The sequence below is a fragment of the Gekko japonicus genome, unplaced genomic scaffold (genome assembly GCF_001447785.1).
Source record: "Gekko japonicus isolate JY-2015 unplaced genomic scaffold, Gekko_japonicus_V1.1 scaffold911, whole genome shotgun sequence".
Taxonomy (NCBI): domain Eukaryota; kingdom Metazoa; phylum Chordata; class Lepidosauria; order Squamata; family Gekkonidae; genus Gekko; species Gekko japonicus.
Genome location: NW_015172582.1, coordinates 49,498 through 70,228, shown reverse-complemented (window position 1 = coordinate 70,228; position 20,731 = coordinate 49,498). Strand labels below are relative to the sequence as shown.

Here is a 20,731-nt window from a genome sequence, read left to right as displayed (position 1 = left end):
CTCCATTTCTATCAACCACTCTTGAAGCACCTGTACCGCCCCCCTTCCCCCCCCAAAAAAAAAACTGGGAAAAAGAACTGAATAGTACAACAGGTCTCTCCTCCCCTTGATCTTGATGGCCACTGTGCAGTGCTACCTCTACTGATCTGTAATGTTCCAGGTGTTGTAATGTAATACTCAGTTTCTCAAACAAGTGTATGCCTGTCTGTTGGTCCACTTAGGAATCTTGATCCTGGTTGTGTGGTGGTTTGGTGTAGTGGTTAATTGTGCGGACTCTAATCTGGGAGAACCGGGTTTGATTCCCCACTCCTCCACTTGCACCTGCTGATGTGACCTTGGGTCAGTCACAAGCTCTGGCACAGCTGTCCTTGAAAAAGAGCAGTTTGTGTCAGAGTTCTCTCAGCCCGACCCACCTCACAGGGTGTCTGTTGTGGGGAGGGGAAGGGAAAGGAGTTTGTAAGCCGCTCTGAGACTCCCTTGGGTAGTGAAGGGCGGGGTATAAATCCTATCTCTTCTTCTTCTTCTTGTGTGGTGGGCTAGTTGTGGCAAATGGTAGGGAAGCTCAGTATTTCTGTATACAGTTTTAGGGGCTTTATTGCAATGTGGTATGGCCTGATATTATGTTCTTATTCCAGTGTGGGGTGTGGGGGGGCTTTCTAAGTTTCTAAGCAGTGTTCTAAGAAGGCAACTGTTCCTGGGGTTAGCCCAGCCCAGGGACATTGCTAGGGCGGTTCCCAGGCCTCCCTAAATTTCTGGGGAGCCCATCCCTAAATCCCAAATGGGTCCACCTCCATAGATAGTGACCATGCCTGTGATGTCACTAGCTCCTCCCTATGATGTCATTGGGTCCCAGTTCTTTTAATTACTTAGCAATGCCTCTGGCCCAGCCCCAGCCCCCCCCCGGAAAATTGGAAAGTCTACGCCCTTGCTGCCTACCCCCCAAAACCTGGATCTAGCCCTGATATAGCCCCTTGCCTGCTTTCAAGCCTCCTCCTTTAAAGCATAGCCCCAGAGGATGTATTCTGTAAAAGAGAATAAAAGGTCAGTTGAAATAAGATCATATGCAACGTTTAGTTCTACTCCCTGTTTTAAATAGCTGTGAAGTCTCAGATTAGTACTCTGAAGCCTTACCCAGTGATCTTCCCCAGTCTTGCTAATCAGAGATATCTCAGACACCTAACCTGCCAGGAATCTAACCTGGGTAACCCAAGAGGCTCCCTAAATATGATTTGACTGCCAGGAATATACTGGTATTTATGGAGTTAATCATCATAAAGTGAGAAGGAAAAACGTACCAGCCAGAGTCGTGCAGCAGACTTGCAGTAAGGAATCTCAGCCCAATAATATATAAAGTACTTCTGGACTGGGATTTCCAAAAAGGTTAATTTCTGTTCCTGAAAAATGGTGGCCATGGAATCTATGGCAGTTAATTTGCTATGAAGTGAAGGGAAGAGAGCACTGGGCGGGCAGGAGGGGGTGGAATATAAATCTAAACATGTTATTTGAAATTATTATTAACAAGACCTCTTAGCTCTGATATTACCTAATCAACTACAGAGCTCTTCCGGAGTAATCTTAATCCATAGTTTTGTTTTTCTAAAGCAAGAAAAAGTGGCAAATGTTAATCTTATTTTTTAAAAATTGTGACTATAAAAAGTTTGTACAGAATCATGCAAGACTAAGTCTTATTTTTGACATTATTATAACCTTAACTATATATGAATTATGCAGCTGTCTTTTCTAATCTATTGCTTGATCTCCTTAAAGACATAGGGCCAAGATCCAAAAGCACACATAGAAGGCTTTTGGTTGGGGTCCTCCCATTATCCCCAAGGGCAGTCCCTTACACTTCTCTGAAAGCCACTCAAAACTCAGGGAACCTTCTGGGAAGAGCATTCAAGGAAGTTCAAGCCAGAGAAGGGAGTGGGGATAACAGCAATCCCTATGTGGGGCACTCCAGATCCCAGCCATAAAACGCATTCATTGCTGTAGCACTTCAATGGAATACAAATTCGATTCATGTTCCAGAGGAGAGACTTACTGATAATCTCCTAAGCAGTTATACCTAATTGATTTAGAAGGTCACCTAACTCTGTGTAGGATTGCATGGAAGCATGCTTTCAGTAAGGTTCAAAGTCCTGCTGATTCTAGTGAGACTTCCAGAGAAGCGTATTTAAGACTGCAGCCTTAAGTGGCCTGTACCAAAAGAATAAGGCACATACAACTGCAATCTTTATCTCGTTTCAGGACCTCAGTTCACTTCTTTTGAGAGGAGTTCCTCCACAGTGTTTTAAACAAACCAATCCTAGCCACGGAATACTTCCCCACCGCCACACACACACAGAATTTTGCAAGACCCACCATTTCTTTCACACTTGCAGAACTCAGCAAACTATCCATAGCTACTAGAAGACAGCAGCTGTTCTCAGTGTTAATGTTCTTCTCAATGGCTTCAAACACTTGATCTAGAAGGTCAGGTTTGCTGCTCATGGCCTGAACCTAGGACCCACCAATGGAAACAAACAGTGAAAATAGATTTATTAAATAGCTGTACACAGATTCTTTTATTAATGGCCAGAAAAATCATAGAATAGAAAATTTTTGGAGGGCATACCCTTTTTCCTATGAACAATGTTTTTTGTCCCTTCCTCCCATTTCCATGCTGGAAAAGATTATCTAGTACATCATACAATCAGTGGCCAATCAAATGCCCATGGAAATTCACAAATAAGCCTGAGTGGTATTTATTATGAACAGTTATCTATGCCATTACTTTACCAAAAAATTAGCGCTACCAAAACACAGCCCAGCCTTGATTTGTCCACATTTGAATTTTTTTGCCATCCCTAATCAGATCCCAGTGGATCACTTCAACATTCTTCCTCCCTGCATTATGATTTGGGTAGTGAACTAAGTACTCTAACCTTTAAAGTGATCTGTCCAACCTGCTGGTGGTCACGACAGGCCCTTACCTTCTCCCTTAGAAGCTGCTTGTACTGAGCTGGACCATCTAGCACGCTACTGTCTACTATGACTGGCAGTGGCTCTCTAAAGCCTCAGCTATTCCATTAATTTGTATCTTCCACTGGGTATGTGGAGCCTACAGAAGCGTGGACAGCCATGTAGAGTTCATTAGTATTTCCACTGCCCCCAGATTTCATTAGAGAAGCCATTAGTCTGAGCATCAGTTAGGAAAATGAACGCTGCTGGAAAGCAGAATCTCTACCAAGAAAGTAGTTCACAGCTTATTCCTATGTCAGACTCCACCTCCTGAGGGGTCAGAGCAGGATAGCCGTCCAGTCTCTTCCTTTTTCTGGCACACCCTCACACATCCCAGCACAGAGGAGGGGGAGGAGGATTTGCAACACCTTGGGCCCTCTCTCCCCCCAGCCCTCAGTCCACTCTCTGATTGCTTAACTGGGCCTGTCTTCCCAGCCTGCCTTGAGGTTCTGCCTAATAAAGGCCCACTTAGAGGAGAGCCAACCCGTGCTCTGCCAGTGCCCTCCAATTAGGGGTAGGCCCTGGCTCATTCCCAGTTTCTGAGCCAATAGCCTCCCTCTCTGTGTTTTCCTCCCTCATCAGCCCCACCTGACCTGAGGCTTCAAAACAACTGCCTGCTGGCCAGCACTGCTTCCATGAAGTGACTATCTCCTACCTCTGCCTGGCCTCAGGCTCCTCCTGTGGCTGGCTGTGTTGGCAAGGCCTCCTCCCTGCTTCCCTCCCCCCAGGCTGCTCCTGGCAGGTGAGTGTGCCTGGACTCACCTTGCCCACCTACTCTGGCTGCTTCCATTACGTTGCAGTTGCTGCAGTCCTCCAACACTGCTCTGCCAAGCCACATGGGTGTGGGGAAGGTTTTTCCTGCCCTGCCAGCATTGCTGCGGCCACCCGGCCTTGACCTGGTGCTAATGGTGGGTGTGGGATGCTTCTCCAGCCCTACTGCTGCTGCTGCTACTTGGCCTCAAAGCTGCAAGAAGTATGGGGAGGGCTTCCCCAGCCCGTGACAGCCTACTAGTGCACCTTCTACCTTCTTGTCAATCCATTCACAGTTTACATAGGCTTGCCAAGTCCCCCCAGAGGGCGGGGAAACCCCCGCCCCAGAGGCCCGTTCCCCGCCGCCGCTGGATCGGGCCCCGGGAGGAACCCCACCCCCAAAGCACGCAACGTGCACGTCACCCGGAAGTCTCTATGGGAAAACTCTATGGTTTTCCCTCGGATAGTCGTGGCCCCGCCCCCAGCGTGCCCGGTGTGGTCGTGTCACTTCCGGGTGACAAGGTTGCGGCGTGCGTGTGCACTCCCAAAGCTGCACTGGATTCCCCCGCTCCAGCGCAGCTTCGGACTTGGCAACCCCAAGCTTACACCACTCATCTGATGGTGATCATGAGCATATTTCACATGGCCAGAGATGCAAACTTTTTATGCGAAACTTAGAAGGCTAAAGAGATTTCCTAGAAACCAGTAAGAAAGAAAGACTGGCCCAAGTGGAAGAATCCTAGTCTGCCCCCTAACCTCCCGCCTTCTTTTTAGGCTGCTTTTAATTGACAGGATCCAGGACTTTGGCCTACTTAAACTTGACGGCCTCCAGCACTGTAACTTTCCTCCAGTAAGTGGTTGCTGGTTGTGACTAACCAGTGGAGACAGAGGGGGGGGGGGGAAACCACATTGCATAAAATGCTCATACCTTCTAGAGCTCAGTCCTACTAACTGAAACAGAGTTTGAAGCCATGTTTTGGGAAGCCCCAAACTCAAACTAAGCCCCGAGTCCAAGGGAAATTATTAGAAAAGAAGGAATGAAATAAGGAAAAGAAGTTGAAGAGGTTAACACATGTGGAAGGAAATAAAAGGGCAAGGAAACACTGAATGCAAAAACGGAGGAGAGGAAAGAGGTTTGAGTAAAAAAGGTAACACATGAAAGGAACACTATAAGGTAAGCACAAAAGGGAAGGAGAGAAGAAAAAAAAAATAAAAGAACCAGAGAAGGGTGAATTGTGAAGAGTGCGAATGGCTGAGGAAGTAAGAGGTGGCTGGCAGATCCCATAAATAGCAGCATGAATGGGGTGTGGGAGGAGAGATTTGCTTCCTGTCTTCTTCAGCAACCACAACCAATTATTTCGGTGGCTACAGACTATGAGGAATCTGGATTCATTCAGCCTGTACATGTCGTTCTACATATAGCCTGAATCTTATGCATTTGATCTTATGCACATGAGTAATCCTAAAAATAATGCTTTAATTTCATCACAGATGTATTTTGAAACATCTAAGCCTTCATTAGGCAAAATGCAAAATTCAACGTCCTCCCTTCTAATGTTTAATTCTAACTGAGGGGGAGGCAATAACTTCTTCCTACTTCCATTTTTGGCAGCAGCCTCTCCTGCCGCACCTCACACCATGCCAGTGGGTCCCTTGTGACATGATCTGTCATTGCACTGATATTATTCAGGAATATATTACCTGTAACAAGGCAAAAAAGTTTTCGCTCTGTATTAGCTGGGGAAAATTTGCCACCATAAATGCCACACACTCTTCTTGCAGCCTTGATGCTAAGGCAAGAGCTGTTTCAGTCCATTTTACTTGGGGAAGACTCCCAACCAGTCGATCGGTTTCCATCAGAAGATGGGCAGCATTCTGTGGACTCTTAAAGTGAAAACAATACATATCTACTCTGAGCAACACTGTGTTAAGTGCAAATCAACACTTACATTTTGCACCATGATCTGAGTAATAAAGCAATTAACTTTTCTCACTTTAATTAAGGACAGATTTTATGTTAAATGTTCTCAGGAGACTCTCATAAACATGCAAACCAACAGGAAGCCATCCCCTCTGCTCTCTCCTACTTAGCAGAACAGATTAGTTGAATATCATATGTTCAAGGTCTGGCAGTGAAGCAAATCACAATTGAATATGAAACTATACAGATCCACTGGATAATACTAGACTGAGTCATGATTTAATTCAAACAGTCTTTAAGCTTGAGGCTCAGTGTGGATTCATATGTTAAGCAGCAGATGTATTTGCCCTACTGAATATCAAGAAGCATGAAAGGAGGATGTGTGTTTGTAAACATGTGGCGGATTCACACCATGGAGGTACCAGTCAATTGTGGCTTCCTGGCACATGCCCACTGCATGTCCCCTTGTGACTACAGACCCATGGTTCTCCTTCCCATTTTAAGAAGTTCATCTGAAGACACATGATGCGTACATACCAAATGTGTGCTAAATATTTGGCACTCACAGGCCTTTGAATGGATGGGACAGAATGCATGATGAATAGATTTGCTATCCATTGTATTTCTGAAGCTCAGACAGTTGGAAAGATGGGTAAGCAACACTGATTTTGCTGGCCAGACTTACATTCAGTGTTCCCTCTAAGCTGAGTTAGTGTGAGCTAGCTCACAGTTTTTTAGGCTCCGGCTCACACATTTTTTTCCTAGCTCAAGAAGGATGGCTCCAGTGCATACTAATTTCAGCAGTAACCAAATCGCTCGCCCACAACCTTAATGCCCGTAGCTCACAAAGTAGAATTTTTGCTCACAGGACTCTACAGCTTAGAGGGAACATTGCTTACATTACCAGGCAGTAAATACACACTGATAAACTAAATATGGGTATATTTTCATCATCAGAACAGGTGTGATACCCAGAGATCAGATTCCAGTTTCCTGGTAGCATAACATTATTAAAGTTTTGTATTTAAAAAGCATATGGACTTACCAAAGAGTGGATCAATATTCTAAGACAATTATTCTGTAATTCAGCAGGTAAACTGGCAAAGCTCTTCTCTGACCAGCATCTTACAAAATGCCTTACTAGCCACCTGTTGGGGGGGGAAATCTTGGTGGAGCAAGATCAATCTCTTCAACAAATTTTATTCTTCATGTACTCTCCATGGGCATAAGTAGCAGCCACTAAGCATTTTAATATTGCACAAAAATATGAACATATTTCTAAACATTTGTGAGGAATTGTATGCTTGTTCTTTCAGAACAGGGCTATGAAAACTTGGGAAGGAAAGAAAGAAAAGATTTTACTTCACTTACTTCATACAAGAATCATACAGGTTTTCTACTCCCACTGAATGAGCAATAGCCAGACATTCCATCACAGGCTGATATTTTCCAGGCAAAGGCTAAAAGGTCAGAATACAGACACACTTTCAGAAACTTGTGGAGACTCAAAAGCTGCTAATATTTTCAGATAAGAGAATATGGTGGATGTCTGTCTTATCTGAAGAATAGCAGTACTTGCAACCTGTTCTGGGACCTGCTGACTGCTTCACTTAAACCGACAATCTTCAGGGTGCTGTTTCCACATCGACAGACACTACCACAAGCAAGCAGCATACTATAGAACCCTGTACAACAGAGGATTCTGGGAGAATGTTGCTAAGATGCACAGTGAGTTTTCATGTTTTTATGATACCAGTATGCCTGTAAGCCACCCTGAGCCTGCTTCGGTGGGGAGGGCGGGGAATAAATAAATAAATACGTACAATGTGCTGATGACTATGTCGGTGGGGTCTCACTGGGCTCCTGGAACACACCCACACTTCTGGGTCTATACTGTTGGGGAAAGATTGGTAGTAGTGGGGAAACTGCATTTCAGATACGCTTGCCTGCCATTATTGACTTTCTTCTTTACAAACCCCAGTAAAGGTCCAAGAAGCCTAGGGTTGCCAGGTCTCCTGCTATGGTGGAAGACCTCTAAGGCAGGAGTCAAACAAGGTTGTATTTTGACTCCACTGCTTTTCATTCTCTATAACAATAACATGATCAGATGTTTAAGTGACTTAAATTTCCACCCGCCTAAGCTAGCGGATCAAGGATACCAGTAAGACTTAAAAGAGCATTAAGGACATTTGCCCAATACCACAGTAAAGACCATTTAGTAGTAAATTATCAAAAAACCCAAAATTATGGCATTTGGTAGGAGACCTAAAACCCTGGTATGGAGTATAAACGGCCATTAGATAGAGCAGGTGGACAGCTTTAAATATTTAAGTGTTGTACTGCATGCCTCTGGCTTGAGGAAAGCCCATTGTGACTACGTAGCTGATGCTGGACAAAAATCTGCCCATAATATAATTAATTTTTTACAAACTAAGGATAGTTAATATATTCCAGCTGCCCTTAAACTATTTCAGGCTAAAACATTGGCTCAACTCTTCTTTGGGATCATGGATTGGGCCGCCATCTTCTTGTTTTATACCTCTGGAACGGGTACAGTCGAAATTCCGAAGAGCACCCATTCAACTACCTTGCTGTATTTTAAATGCTACTTTGTATTTGGAGACAGGCATGATAAACATTGAGGCTAGGGTGTGCCTTGCCTCCATTAACCTTTGGCTAAAGCTAAATTTCAATCCTCAAGGCTTAATTCCCTCAATTTTTTGGGATAGTCATCAATCTACATGGTTAAAGGCAGTTAAGATCAAGCTGATGAATTTGGGTTTCCCCCCTCATTCTGTCTTGGAAATGGGGTATGAGCAGGCAAAACAAGTTATGAAGCAAAGGGAGATGGATACTGAGCAGCAGGCAGATTTACAGAGGTGACTGACTTTCCTGTCTTTGGAATACTCTAGATATCTAGTTTCCCTGGCCACATCTTTCCCAAATGGAGATTTTCAGTCACAGGAAAGCATTTTGCCTTGCTAGATGTCAAGCACTTCCTTCTGCAGTTTTGGATGGATGATATAAAAAGGTTCCCAAAGGTAGTCCGGCTATGTTGTAGTTCAGGGGAGTTTGAAACTACGGAACACATTCTACTTCATTGCCCCTTATATCAAGAAGTTCACTTTAAGTTTATCCTTCCTTAGTAGGTAACCCGGTCAATCAGATTCAATGAATGCCTGAATGCTACTCATAAATGAAAAATGTACTGCAAAATTTTGTGTGGCAGCTTATAAAATTTGCCAGATGCTGATGGCTTAAGTTTTTACATATACATATTACAAAATTTTAATTATTTTATTTTATTTAACTGTACTTTCCTTTGAATGATAAGCTATAGGTGTTAATTTTAATTTTTTCTCTTACCCACTCTGGTGGTTGGGATTTTTGCGGAGACTTGTGGTGGCTTATGACTGTATTAATAAAGACTTTGAACTCTGACCTCTAGGCAATCTCACATTGTTGCCAACACCTGAAAAATTGGCGGTAGGAAAAAATGGTGATTAACTAGGGGGTACACTGGTAGCATCACTTCTGTCAAAAAACGGAAGTGATGTCATGACAAGGAGGATGTTATAGTATTTGTCAAAAACTCTATGACTTTAAACCATAAAAAATTTGAGAATCCTATAGGATCCCCCTTGACGGTGTGACATCACGTCTGATATTTGCTAGAAGTGATGTTGCTCCTGTCCCTATCTACCAAATGCTCCTGGGGTTCCAGGCTGTGGCCTGGCAATCCTAAAGGAGCCCCAGGATTCTCCAGAACACCAGTTTAAAAAGTATTGATCTCAAGACTGGTCTACACAGATACAATGCTGAAATGTTAAAATAGAATACGTAACTTCAGACTTAAGCTGGGAAAGTCAAACATTCTCCCATGTTAAAAACATCCCACAAATACAAACACAGCAGTCAGAGAGCTAGCTAGAACTTTCCGCTCTAGTGGAGCAGGTATCCTCAACCTATAGTTTGAATTGGTGCAATCTGGTTTACTTCCTTAGTTTTCTACCCCTTCATTCTTCTGCATGTATATTCCTATTCTCTGACCTGTGCACATCCAGATCTATACCTGAATAAAATGGTTTGGGGTGGGGAATGGAGTATAAACACCTATTATTTTATTTACAACATTATGATACTACTTTTCCAAAAAAAAAAATTAAGTCAGCTAATGCCATATAGATACTAAATTTAAATATTAAAGTGTTTTAACATTTTATTCCTACATTAGCTAATTAAGTATAATTAATAATGGCTTTACAACTCGACATTCCAGCTTATAATACAAAGGTTAAACATTAGATAGCCCTTTTTTTTCACTGAAAAAAAACAAAACAAAAAAAATAAAAACATAAAATTGGAACACACCTTTTGAAAAAAGTTGCAGTAGTCTCTTTTCAGAATATGTATGGCTACTTCTCTTAGACCCTCAAGTCCATACATGTCTGCAATGCTTAACATGCGACTGAAGAAAAAGCAATAATGGAAATTCTACATAAAACATTGTCAACACATAAAAGAAGCATTCCACATTCAGTCATATTACATCTAGACAAGTGCAATAAGACACTTTGAAATCTCACTTGTTCATACTTCAACTAGGTGAAGTGACATTTCTAAACGGACCTTGTATTCTAGTAAATGTTTAAAAATCAGTTTAATATACTAACTGCATTGTTCTTTAACTACGATTTGAAATCAGGGTTCGAAGACAGTTGGCAAACCCTGGTTAGCAGAAAACCTAGTCACAGTTTAACCATGATTACTGTCAGTGAGAATATAATGCTTAAGCACTAGCACGTGAAGTTCATTATCCAAGTAAAATGACTGCAGTGAAGTCTGTTATTTCTTTCTTTACCACTGAAAAAAGATGAAACGCATTGCATCCACACTGTCCCAAGTGGAGACCATGTGTGCACCAGGTTTAGACAAAAGAGCATGAAAAGAAAAGAATTCTCCACAAGTGCCTCCTCCCATGTCAAATTATAGAACTCCCCTTCCACTAGAAAGGTTGCTGAAGTTCAAGTGTCTTTTCCAAAGCATTTTAATATGTCCTATTTCACCTGTCTTTTGGAATTTAGGGTTAAATCAGCAAAGGGGAGTGGAAATTTCAGTGGTATTATGATCAAGTATTTCATTTTCATGGAACAGGCTTTACTTTTGTTAGTCATTCTATGCCTGAGATTTGTGGAACAATATTTCTAAATAAATATCAGCTTAGTGTGTTGTGAATTCTTGTCCCACTTGAGTGCATACAGTTTGGCTCACAGAGTTCTGGGACTGTGCCTGCAACAGTTACAACAACTTGGGACAAATCCAAACTAAGCGTGCCTGGTTTACATTACAAATAAGATTCTGGATACAATCAGTTGGAAAACATGCCACGATTGCTTCCACAAACTCAATGGATTAGATATTTACATTCTTTACATCTACTAATACTAGACCATTTACCAAGCTCAATGACCAATGAAACATAAAGCACATGGATGGAATTTTTATTTTATTTATTTATTTTAGCATTTATATCCCGCCCTCCCCGCAAGTGGGCTCAGGGCGGCTTACAAGGAGCAACAAGTGCCCATGCATAAAATCATATAAAAACAGTAAAACCAGTAATTATCAACACAAATAAGGTGCTCAGTAAAAAAACAAGATGGTCACCAAATAAAATTACAAGATGGTATCAGTCTTTCATAATGGTGTTGTTGTCCTGTAGTTGGTATACAACCAGTTGATATACGGCGCCACGCAGTATCCTGGCAGATCCTCCAGGGTCCATCCCCCCTAGCCCCATTGTTACCCACACCATTTGTGGTGGTGGCAGCGGCGGCCCCTACGTAAAAGCCTGGCGGAAAAGCTCAGTCTTACAGGCCCTGCAGAACTTCAGAAGGTCCCTCAGGGCCCTGATCTCCTCCGGGAGCTCGTTCCACCGGGTAGGAGCCGCCACTGAAAAGGATCTGGCCCTGGTCATGGCAAGCCTTGCCTCCCTGGGGCCTGGAATCACCAGGCGATGTTGCGTCCCAGACCGAAGTGCTCGTAGGGGTATGTGTGGGGAAAGACGGTCCCTCAGGTAGGTCGGACCCTGACCAATTTTATTGTTTGTGACTGAAACACAGTTCATGAACAGGGGATAACAAACAATAAATTATCCAGACTTGTAATATTGCAGCAACGAATAGGGACTCTCAGGAACCAAACAAGGAACATGGCCAGTGTTCCCTCTAAGCCGCCGCCGCTGCCACTATACCACCATCGTGGCTGATTTACCATCTACCTGGCTTTGGATGGGGGCAGTCGTCGCCCAGAAGAGGAACACCACCCTGGCGCTCCTGCGTTTATACCATTGGCCGCCAGTGAGGGACATCTACCATCTTGAACTTTTAAAATGAACTGTAGAGCACCATTTTAGTTGTATTTATTGAGGTTTTAATGTAACCTATGTTTTATTTCCGGCGTTGCCGCTTGTTTGCCGCCCTGGGCCGTACGGGTAGGGCGGGATATAAATCCCAAAATAAATAAATAAATAATAAATAATTATAAGCCGAGTTAGTGTGAGATAGCTCAGTTTTTTAGCCGCTGGCTCACACATTTTTGTCTTAGCTCAGGAAGGATGGCTCCACAGCAAACCAATGTAGGCAGTAGCCAAATCACTCATTCACAGCTTTAATGCCAGTAGCTCACAAAGTAGAATTTTTGCTCACAAGACCCCACAACTTAGAGGGAGTATTGAACATGGCTCAAACACCCTCCCCTTCCCATATACTTTTCTTCATCACTTCTGCCCCACAGTTCTACTACAAAGTATAAGGGTCTCCCCACCACCACTTTTTTGGCAGTGTCTGAAATGGGATTTCTGGCACATTTAACTTTTCATTTATAGACTTTGTGTTGTACTTTGCATTCAAATGTAGATGGCAAGAAGCAACGCAGGCATTGTATGCAATTAAAAATAACATGACTTGCCACATACCCAGCATCTGCTTTGTTTGGGAAATCCAGAATTCCGCCATAAATAAAATGCAGAATGACAGTTATTTCTACCTGGTTTATGCTGCAAAATAGAAAAAGAAATTGTTACAGACGCCAACATCTGTGGCTTAAAGTAGAATGCTTAACATATTTTACAAATCCTGAGCGGTTCACCAAGACTGAATGGCAATACTGTTGTAATTTTAAAACAAACCACAAGGTAAAGAAAGTATTGCAATCTAAAATTACACATGGTTGTCCTTCCCTAACCACTAAAATGTAAAAGGCCAGTCCTCACATGATAAGCCCACTGAAGGCTTCAGTGATCTTTCCCTTGCCTGCAAACTTGAAGCTTCTTACTTGCTAGCCACTTTTCTGAGTTAAGCAAGCCAGTGTTGACATTGGTGGATGAGACCCCAGGTGGATGAGACCACAGGTTTTGAGGATCTTCACCAGCAAGGCCAAGGTCATGCTGTTGGGGGTGGCTTACAACTTCATGGCTGCCATGGTAACCACAGGGCGCTCTCAGAGTGCAGCTAGTCATAGGCTTAGTTTGGTGTTCTTCACTGGATGGGGGTCATTTCAGTAAGATAAGAACCACCTTTACCTTGTGAACACAGACTTCAGTGTAATTGTAATCCACAGTTCCTGTGAATTAGTCCTGTATCTGGAGGGAGGGGTTCTATAATAGTTAATGGGAACTACTGCGTATACTGTGACATGTGGACTCAAGCCACTGGACTCAAACTTTGTTATGTTAATGTGAAATATGTATAAAGAGCATTCAGTGAAAACCAGAAATATGAATTTTGCTAAGTGGTAAAAATCAGCACAGTTGTCTGACTGTATGTGAAACACGAGGTAGCCATAAAAACCAGCATGAACGAGTATCCCTGCTGTCTTGACAGCTGGTATCTTAAACAGCATTTTCATTATTTCAGGATAAGCCATATGCACTACACTCTCAAGTGTTTATAAAAACAGCATGAAAATTTACACTGAGGAGAAGATGGCTAAAAAGAGGACATCTTCTACAGCAATTAGGAATCCTACCTTCCAATATCTGGAACACTAACTCTTCAGTTAAGACTAACACACCTAGGTAGAAAGAATGCTCCTTTGACAAATTATAATGTACAGTGAGAACTCCAGCAAAGTCAACAGGAAAAACAATCACATAGATAGACAATATTGGTTTTTATGAAAAAGTTGTGCCCCAAGTTTTTTAAGCAGTGGAAATTACAGGATATCCCATGTGGAACAACATCTAACACTTTTATCATACAGTGCACAGATCCATATCTAACAGCTGTGCAAGGAAGGAAAAACAGCTGCTTTTAATAGCAGCTTCCTCAAAACAGTGCAATGACAGTTTTATATCCCTGCAGACTTAGCCTACTATATTATAAGAGCCGGTCTGGTGTAGTGGTTATTGGTTAAGTGTGTGGACTCTAATCTGGGGGAACCGGATTTGATTCCCCACTCCTCCACTTGCAGCTGCTGGATGACCTTGGGCAAGCCATAGTTTTGACAAGAGCTGTCCTTGAAAGGGCAGTTCTTGAAAGAGCTCTCTCAGCCCCACCTATCTCACAAGGTGTCTGTTGTGGGGAGGGGAAGGAAAAGGAGTTTGTAAACCGCTCTGAAACTCTGAGTGAAGGGCGGGGTATAAATCCCTCCTCCTCCTCCTCCTTGTTGGCAGAAAAATAAAGGTATAGGTACTGCAAGAGGAGCGCTGAGGATGAGGTAAGCAGGCAGCTTTGGAGCTTTATGGCATAGCTGCAAGCATTTTAGACTATAAAAAATAAACCCCATTAAGATGTCATGGTGATCAATGCCTTAACAGCAAACTGTAAGAGGATTCAAAAATACAGCAGCACCATCAGGAAGAGAGGGCAACACTCCCAAGAAAGGAACAACTACTATGCATTTTTTAGCAGTTTAAATGAGGTTAGGCATATGGACAGAACATACCTTGAGAAGCATGACACAGGACTGACCCAGGAATTGAAAGGCCTCTTGTTCTACAAGGGGTTTCACTCCCTAAAGGAGCAAGTCCATAACTTAGGGATGCTGCTGGACCCAGGACTCCTGATAGATAAGCAGGTGGTAGGGTGGTCAGGAGTACCTTTCACCAGCTTCAGCTGGTGAGCCAGCTGTAGCCTTTCCTGGGTGAAAAAGATCTTACCACTGTGGTGCATGCCCTGGCAACATCTAGCTAGACTACTGCAACATGATCTACCCTTGAAGAGTGTTTGGAGAATAAAATGATACTGAATGTTACAGCCAGACTGCTGACTGGAGTGGGCTGTAGACACCTAGTCTTGTTTCACCCACACTAGCTCCCAATTTCCTTCCAGGCCCATAACAAAGTGCCAGTATTGATCTTTAATGCCCAACATGACTTGAGCAGCATTCTTTAAAGACTGCCTACTCCTATATGAACCTACCAGACCACTAAAGTCATATTTGGAGGCCCTGCATCTCTGCCCTCTGAGATTAGAAGCTGGCACCTTCTGAATTGCGGCACCAAAATTGCAGAATTCCCTCCCTAGGGAGAGTCATTTGACCCCTTCTATCACTGTCTTCTGCTACCAGGTGAAGACATTACTGTTTTGCTTGGTGGTTCATCAGTAACCCTCCTTCCTGTTTATGTGTCTATGAGTTCTGATGAATTATTTATATACACACATTTTAAAATTTGTTTTAATCTTTTGGGTGTTTGCCACCCTGGGGACTCTGAACTGGGTGGAAAGGCAGCATAAAAATGTTTTAGACAAACAAAATAATTATATCACTATAAGCCCCATATGAGCAATTCACTAATTTACAGATGATATACATGCACCATTTGTCTACTAATATTGGAACCAAATAGTAATAGTAAATGTTATCAAAAGAGGACAGTTTTAAGTAAAAAAAAAGGTCCAATTATGAGATCAATCTACTCAGACTGAACAAAGACAACTGTTTCTCAACTGTACCACTTCAGACTATAAGGGTGAAGTACATGATTAAATGGACTTCCATACTGAAGAAATTCCTCGCACATAGGAAACTTATCCCTCATCCTCTACAGGACAGGCCTTGCTCCTAATCACTAGTACAGCAAACTATTTACTAGAGTTTTATGATTACAAAGGAATCCCTAACATGTCTCATAGAAGAGATTTTGCTAAATATTGGTGGGATATAGACCTGTGTTGCCCCAAATGCTTACCCTAATTCTTGTCTCAAATCTAGCTTTTCGACTGTGGCTCACTGTTCTAGAGCAACACTACTAGTAAACTGCACTCTGATTATCCCTTAGCACAAATCAGATGCAAAATACCAGTACTATCTGGCCCATTGATGATTGGCTTTTTTTTCTTTGTTGCATAAACTCCTGACTTTATATATAATTTGCCAGCTATATATTTAAATTATTTTCCTGCTTTTTTATGTTTTTAACTTGAAATTGGATTTTATAATGTTTTTATTATGTTGTCACAGGAATCAGTTTTCTGACAGAGGTGGGATATAAATCCCTCAAACAATCTTGAACTCCTAGGCTATGGCTCTTACACCAGGACTTGTTTTGTAGAAAAAGCCCAGCAGGAACTCATTAGCATAATAGGCCACACCCAACAGCAGAAACTCATTAGCATATTAGGCCACACCCATGACAGTACAGCTCATTAGCATATTGGGCCACACCCCCATGCCTTCCCTTGGCTTGCCTGGGCACCCTGTGGCTGTGGGGAGCCTAGGCAAGCCCCCCCCCGAAGGCTTGCCCGGGAAAGCCGGCCCTTGGACAGGCCAGGGAAGGCATGGGGAGGCATTTAAATGCCTCCCCGATCCTTCCAGGGCCCTCCCTGGCCCGCCCGCTTCGGAGTCGCCGGGGGGGTGGGGGGGTCAGTCTCCAGGCCTTCCCTCTGTAGCCACACACACAGAGGTTTTGGTTGTAGTGGATGTGGCCAACTCTGAAGCCAGCCGGAACTCCATTCCTGTGTGTTCCTGCTCCAAAATAGCCCTGGCTCTTACCACAAGCATTAGATATCAACCAGAAGGGACTGACCCCAAAGATTTAATTTGTTCAGTTTCATTTAGAGTCCACTTTTCTCCCCAAGGGGATGCAAAGCTGCTTACATCATTCTTGTCTCTCTCATTTTAGTCTTCCAACAGCCCTGTGAGGTGGGTTAGGCTCAGAGTGGTGTGACTGGCCCAAGGTCACCCAGCAAACTTGCAAGGCAGAGTAGAATTTCAACTTTTGTGTCCCAGATCCCAGGCTGACACCCTAACTACTACACCACCCTAGCCTCTTCAAAGCATTCCATTTTCTAGTGCCATAACACTAGCAGCTGTGAATTAAGACTAGTGGATGCAAGGAAATGGAACCATTTCTGAAAATCAGTATCAAAGGTTTAAGTGATCCATGAACCACAGAATCAGGTTACTTTTAAATTTACAACGGTATACTGTTACTATTTATTATACTTAGTGACATGATGAATTTTTATCTATTCAATCATTAGCCTTCCTGTGTGTGTGTCTGTGCAGATGTGACGCTGGCTCGTCAATAACCACAGTTAACAATAGTTAGTAGGGAGGGTTTGTGGCTCAGAGGTAGACTAAAAATTGCTCGGTAATTTCAGGGAATTTGTCTGCCAGCAAGAACTGAATGCCTCTAGAGGTCATGGTCTTAAAGGTTTGGAGGAAAGGGCCAATCAAACGTAAACGTGAGTAAACAACCGGCAGTATAAAAGGATATGCTGTACAGAATCTTTCCTCAAGGGGGATACCCTTATATCTGCCTCTGACCACGGCCAAGGGAAATATATTGACTCTCACCAGCATGAAAGCTCTATGTCGAGAAGGGATCACTAAATTTGAAAAGTACTGAGCCATAAAATTTTGTAAATCGGAAAGGCCCAGGAAATGTGGGGAACAAGTTCCCTCTGCTCCGGCATTTATTAGTTGAGAATCAATATCCCAGTTTCTCCTTTGGATTGTACGAAATATATACGTTTGACTAGAGTTGGCCAGGGAATTTAAATCAATGCCTAACATATGGATTTTATCAAATATTAATTGGGACCAATTAGAAACAAACGGCTATTTGAAGGAGGTCGGAAATAATGATGTAGCCGGTATTTAATAGTCGCAACCGAAGCGCTGAATTCTATGATATGGGGACCTAATTCAGCACACAGAGTAAAGTAACCAACAGAATTGGGAACACCAAGAATATGGTGCAAAAAAGACTGCATTAACACATTCAGCCTTTTTGTTAAAATCCTGAATCCACACTGGGATCCCGTACAGTAACTGAGAAATTACTGTAGCTCAAGAAATCCGTAGGGCAGCTGGAACAAAGTGATTACCTTTTTGATAGTAAAAGCTAACTATAGCAGCCATCTTGTTCTTAGCCAAGTTAAGAGCGTGCTGCCGTTGCATGAACCATTTTAAATTCAACACTATAGTCATTTGTATTTACATTGCTTTTACTTTGGCTATTTGGCAAACTGTATTGTTAGTTCTCCTTTGATATTACTGCTATGCCAATGGGCTCTTTTTGTAGCAGGAACTCCTTTGCATATTAGGTGACGCAACCCTAATGTAGCCAATCCTCCAAGAGCTGACAGAGCTCTTCTTACAGGGGCTACTGTAAGCTCTTGGAGGATTGGCTACATTAGGGGTGTGTTGCCTAATATGCAAAGGAGTTCCTGCTACAAAAAGAACCCTGTATGATGATGATGATGATGACTAACAACTGAACATGAAACTTTGACTACAATAAGTCGCAGGAATGCAGCATGTTGCATAAAGCACCTGCTTGGCATGCAGAAGGTGCAATCCCCAGCATTTCCAGTTAGGAGCATCAGGTAGCAAGTGATGAGAAAGACTTCTGCCTGAGACACTGAAGAGCTGCTGCCAGCCAGAGTAGACAATACCGAATTTAATAGACCACTACTCTGTCTCGGTATAAGGCAGCTTCACGTGCTATTCAGGAGCCAGCCCGCCCAAACAGATGTGCATTTCTCAGGACCAAATCTCCACTCCCCCCCCCTTTGCTTAATCATAATTGAGCAATTTGTTAGCACTGACATTAGCTACAGGTTGCCACTAAGCAGGGCATCCTTTAAATCAGGATCGGAAGCTGCAATTTCAAATGGGTTTTATACCCTGATCTAAGAGAAATCCTGAATTGCCTTAACCATGATTAAGGTTGGTGCTAACATACTGCTCAGCTACTCTTTAGGTGGATGGATTTGCTCCAGGGAAGAACAGGAGGATGGGTAGGTTGTACGTTTTCAGCAGATAGAAGCAACAATGCAGACTTATTTAACTGCAATGCAGATAGTTCAGTGTTCCCTTCTCCAGTGTTTCCCTTTAAAAAAAAAAACTTTTCCAATTAACAATTTTTGTTCAGAATCAAGAGAGATTCAAAGCACAAAGACTTCCCAGTAGCCACATCAGAACCCTTGCTCAAATACATTACTTCAGCTGCAGTGTCAAGCCAGATTAATCTGAATTGCTTGGTATGCATTGTGGCTGCTCTGAATTTGTAGTGATTTAAAATTGCCTACCTTTGCTCCCATATGACTTACAAACACGATGCTTACCCTTGAAGAGTGATGTGCTCTTGAGAGCTTTCAGCCCAACTCCCATTCAGCATAGCAGAAAAATAACTAGATCTGGCACATAAAATGGCCCTGGGAGAGAGAGGGGGGAAAGCAAACATTATTCTACTAGATACAAATATTTATTTTAAGAACGTGGTTACAAAGCATTCTTTGCCCTTTACAAATTAATGTGCGTCTGCTCACTGCATACTTATTCCTCCCAGGATCTCTGGCAATTTTGTCCAATTTGTCACAGAAATGAGGAAGAATGCTAGCATTCTGAAATGCCTCCGGTCTCATTGCCCACAAACAGGATTGGGGGGGGGGGGTGTCCCTCTTAAATCCCTAGACACCTGGGATTTCTAACACGTACACCAGGGGAATGCTATTTCCCACTTAAAGGTATTTTTTCTTTCTTCTAAAGGAGAAATATTATTTTGAGTTTAAAATACACTCAGTTATTAATACTCTACAATTTTAGACTGCAATTTCACCACAGCTTTTCTGTTTTAGAAAGGTCAGAGAGCTTTTTTCAGTAGCAACAATGGCAACAGCTTTGAAAAAGACCCTCCTTTCCTCAAAATTAAGCTCTATCCTGAAGAAAAGCTCTTAAAATTTTGAGACATTCTGTTTAGGGTTGCCAGCCTCCAGATGGGGCCGGGAGATCTCCTAGAATCAGGGGTCATTTCCTGCGGGAGCGCATAGGAGCGGAGCTCTGGCAGTAAAGAGCCCAGGGGGTGGGCACATGCAACAAGCCCCACCCCCTCCTCCCAGCAGCCCTCAGTCAGAGCAAGAAGCAGCCAGGTAAGTTGCAGAGCTCCCCCCCGCCCCCTGGTCCAAAACAGTCCAGTGGCGCCTTTAAGACCAAGTTTTATTCAGGTACAAACTCTCCCGCCTCTGCGAGGACAGATCTGCACGTGCCCCCCCCCCAATAGCTACCAATCCAAAACAGTCCAGTGGAGCCTGAGCGGGGGGGGTTGCCTTCTGACACACTTCCGGTGACGTCAGGGGTGTGGCATATGCAAATAGGTTATGCTAATGGGTTATGCTAATGAGCTCCTGCACCTCTTTTTCTACAAAATGACCCCTGCCTAGAATTACTGATCTGCAGACTACAGAGATTGGTTCGCCTGGAGAAAATGGCTGCTTAAGAGAGTGGACTTCATAGTATGATGTCCCTGCGGAGGTCCCTCCCCGGGGCTCCACCACCCCCAGATCCTAAGGAACTTCCCAGCCCAGGGCTGGCAACCCTCAGCTTACTTCAGACATCACACATATTTCAGACGGGCTACATTTTACATAGCATCAGTCTCTCCTCTATTCACCCTCTCTCCAATCAGCTACTTAAGCAGAACTGCAGACAGGGGGGATGTGCAAACAGTAGTTTGCCACTGTGTGTGACTCAGTAGACTACTGCCATTTTCACATGAGTTATCTGCTCGGGGTTCCATGAGGTTGGGAAGAAGGGTTTTTTCCTGCTTCC

General features: G+C 43.2%; 1 protein-coding gene across 1 annotated transcript in view; it reads right to left on the bottom strand.

Moving 5' to 3' along the window:
• KIAA1107 (KIAA1107 ortholog) overlaps nt 1-20,731 on the bottom strand; it is a 59,250-nt gene that overhangs the window by 17,296 nt on the left and 21,223 nt on the right. Inside the window, exons 5-11 of the mRNA XM_015421461.1 lie at nt 19,249-19,338; nt 12,648-12,728; nt 10,043-10,139; nt 7,043-7,131; nt 6,717-6,819; nt 5,452-5,634; nt 2,362-2,499 (exon numbers count right to left, since the gene is read on the bottom strand). Of these exons, the coding sequence (XP_015276947.1) occupies nt 2,362-2,499; nt 5,452-5,634; nt 6,717-6,819; nt 7,043-7,131; nt 10,043-10,139; nt 12,648-12,728; nt 19,249-19,338 (781 nt within the window). The remainder of the gene's footprint in view (nt 1-2,361; nt 2,500-5,451; nt 5,635-6,716; nt 6,820-7,042; nt 7,132-10,042; nt 10,140-12,647; nt 12,729-19,248; nt 19,339-20,731) is intronic.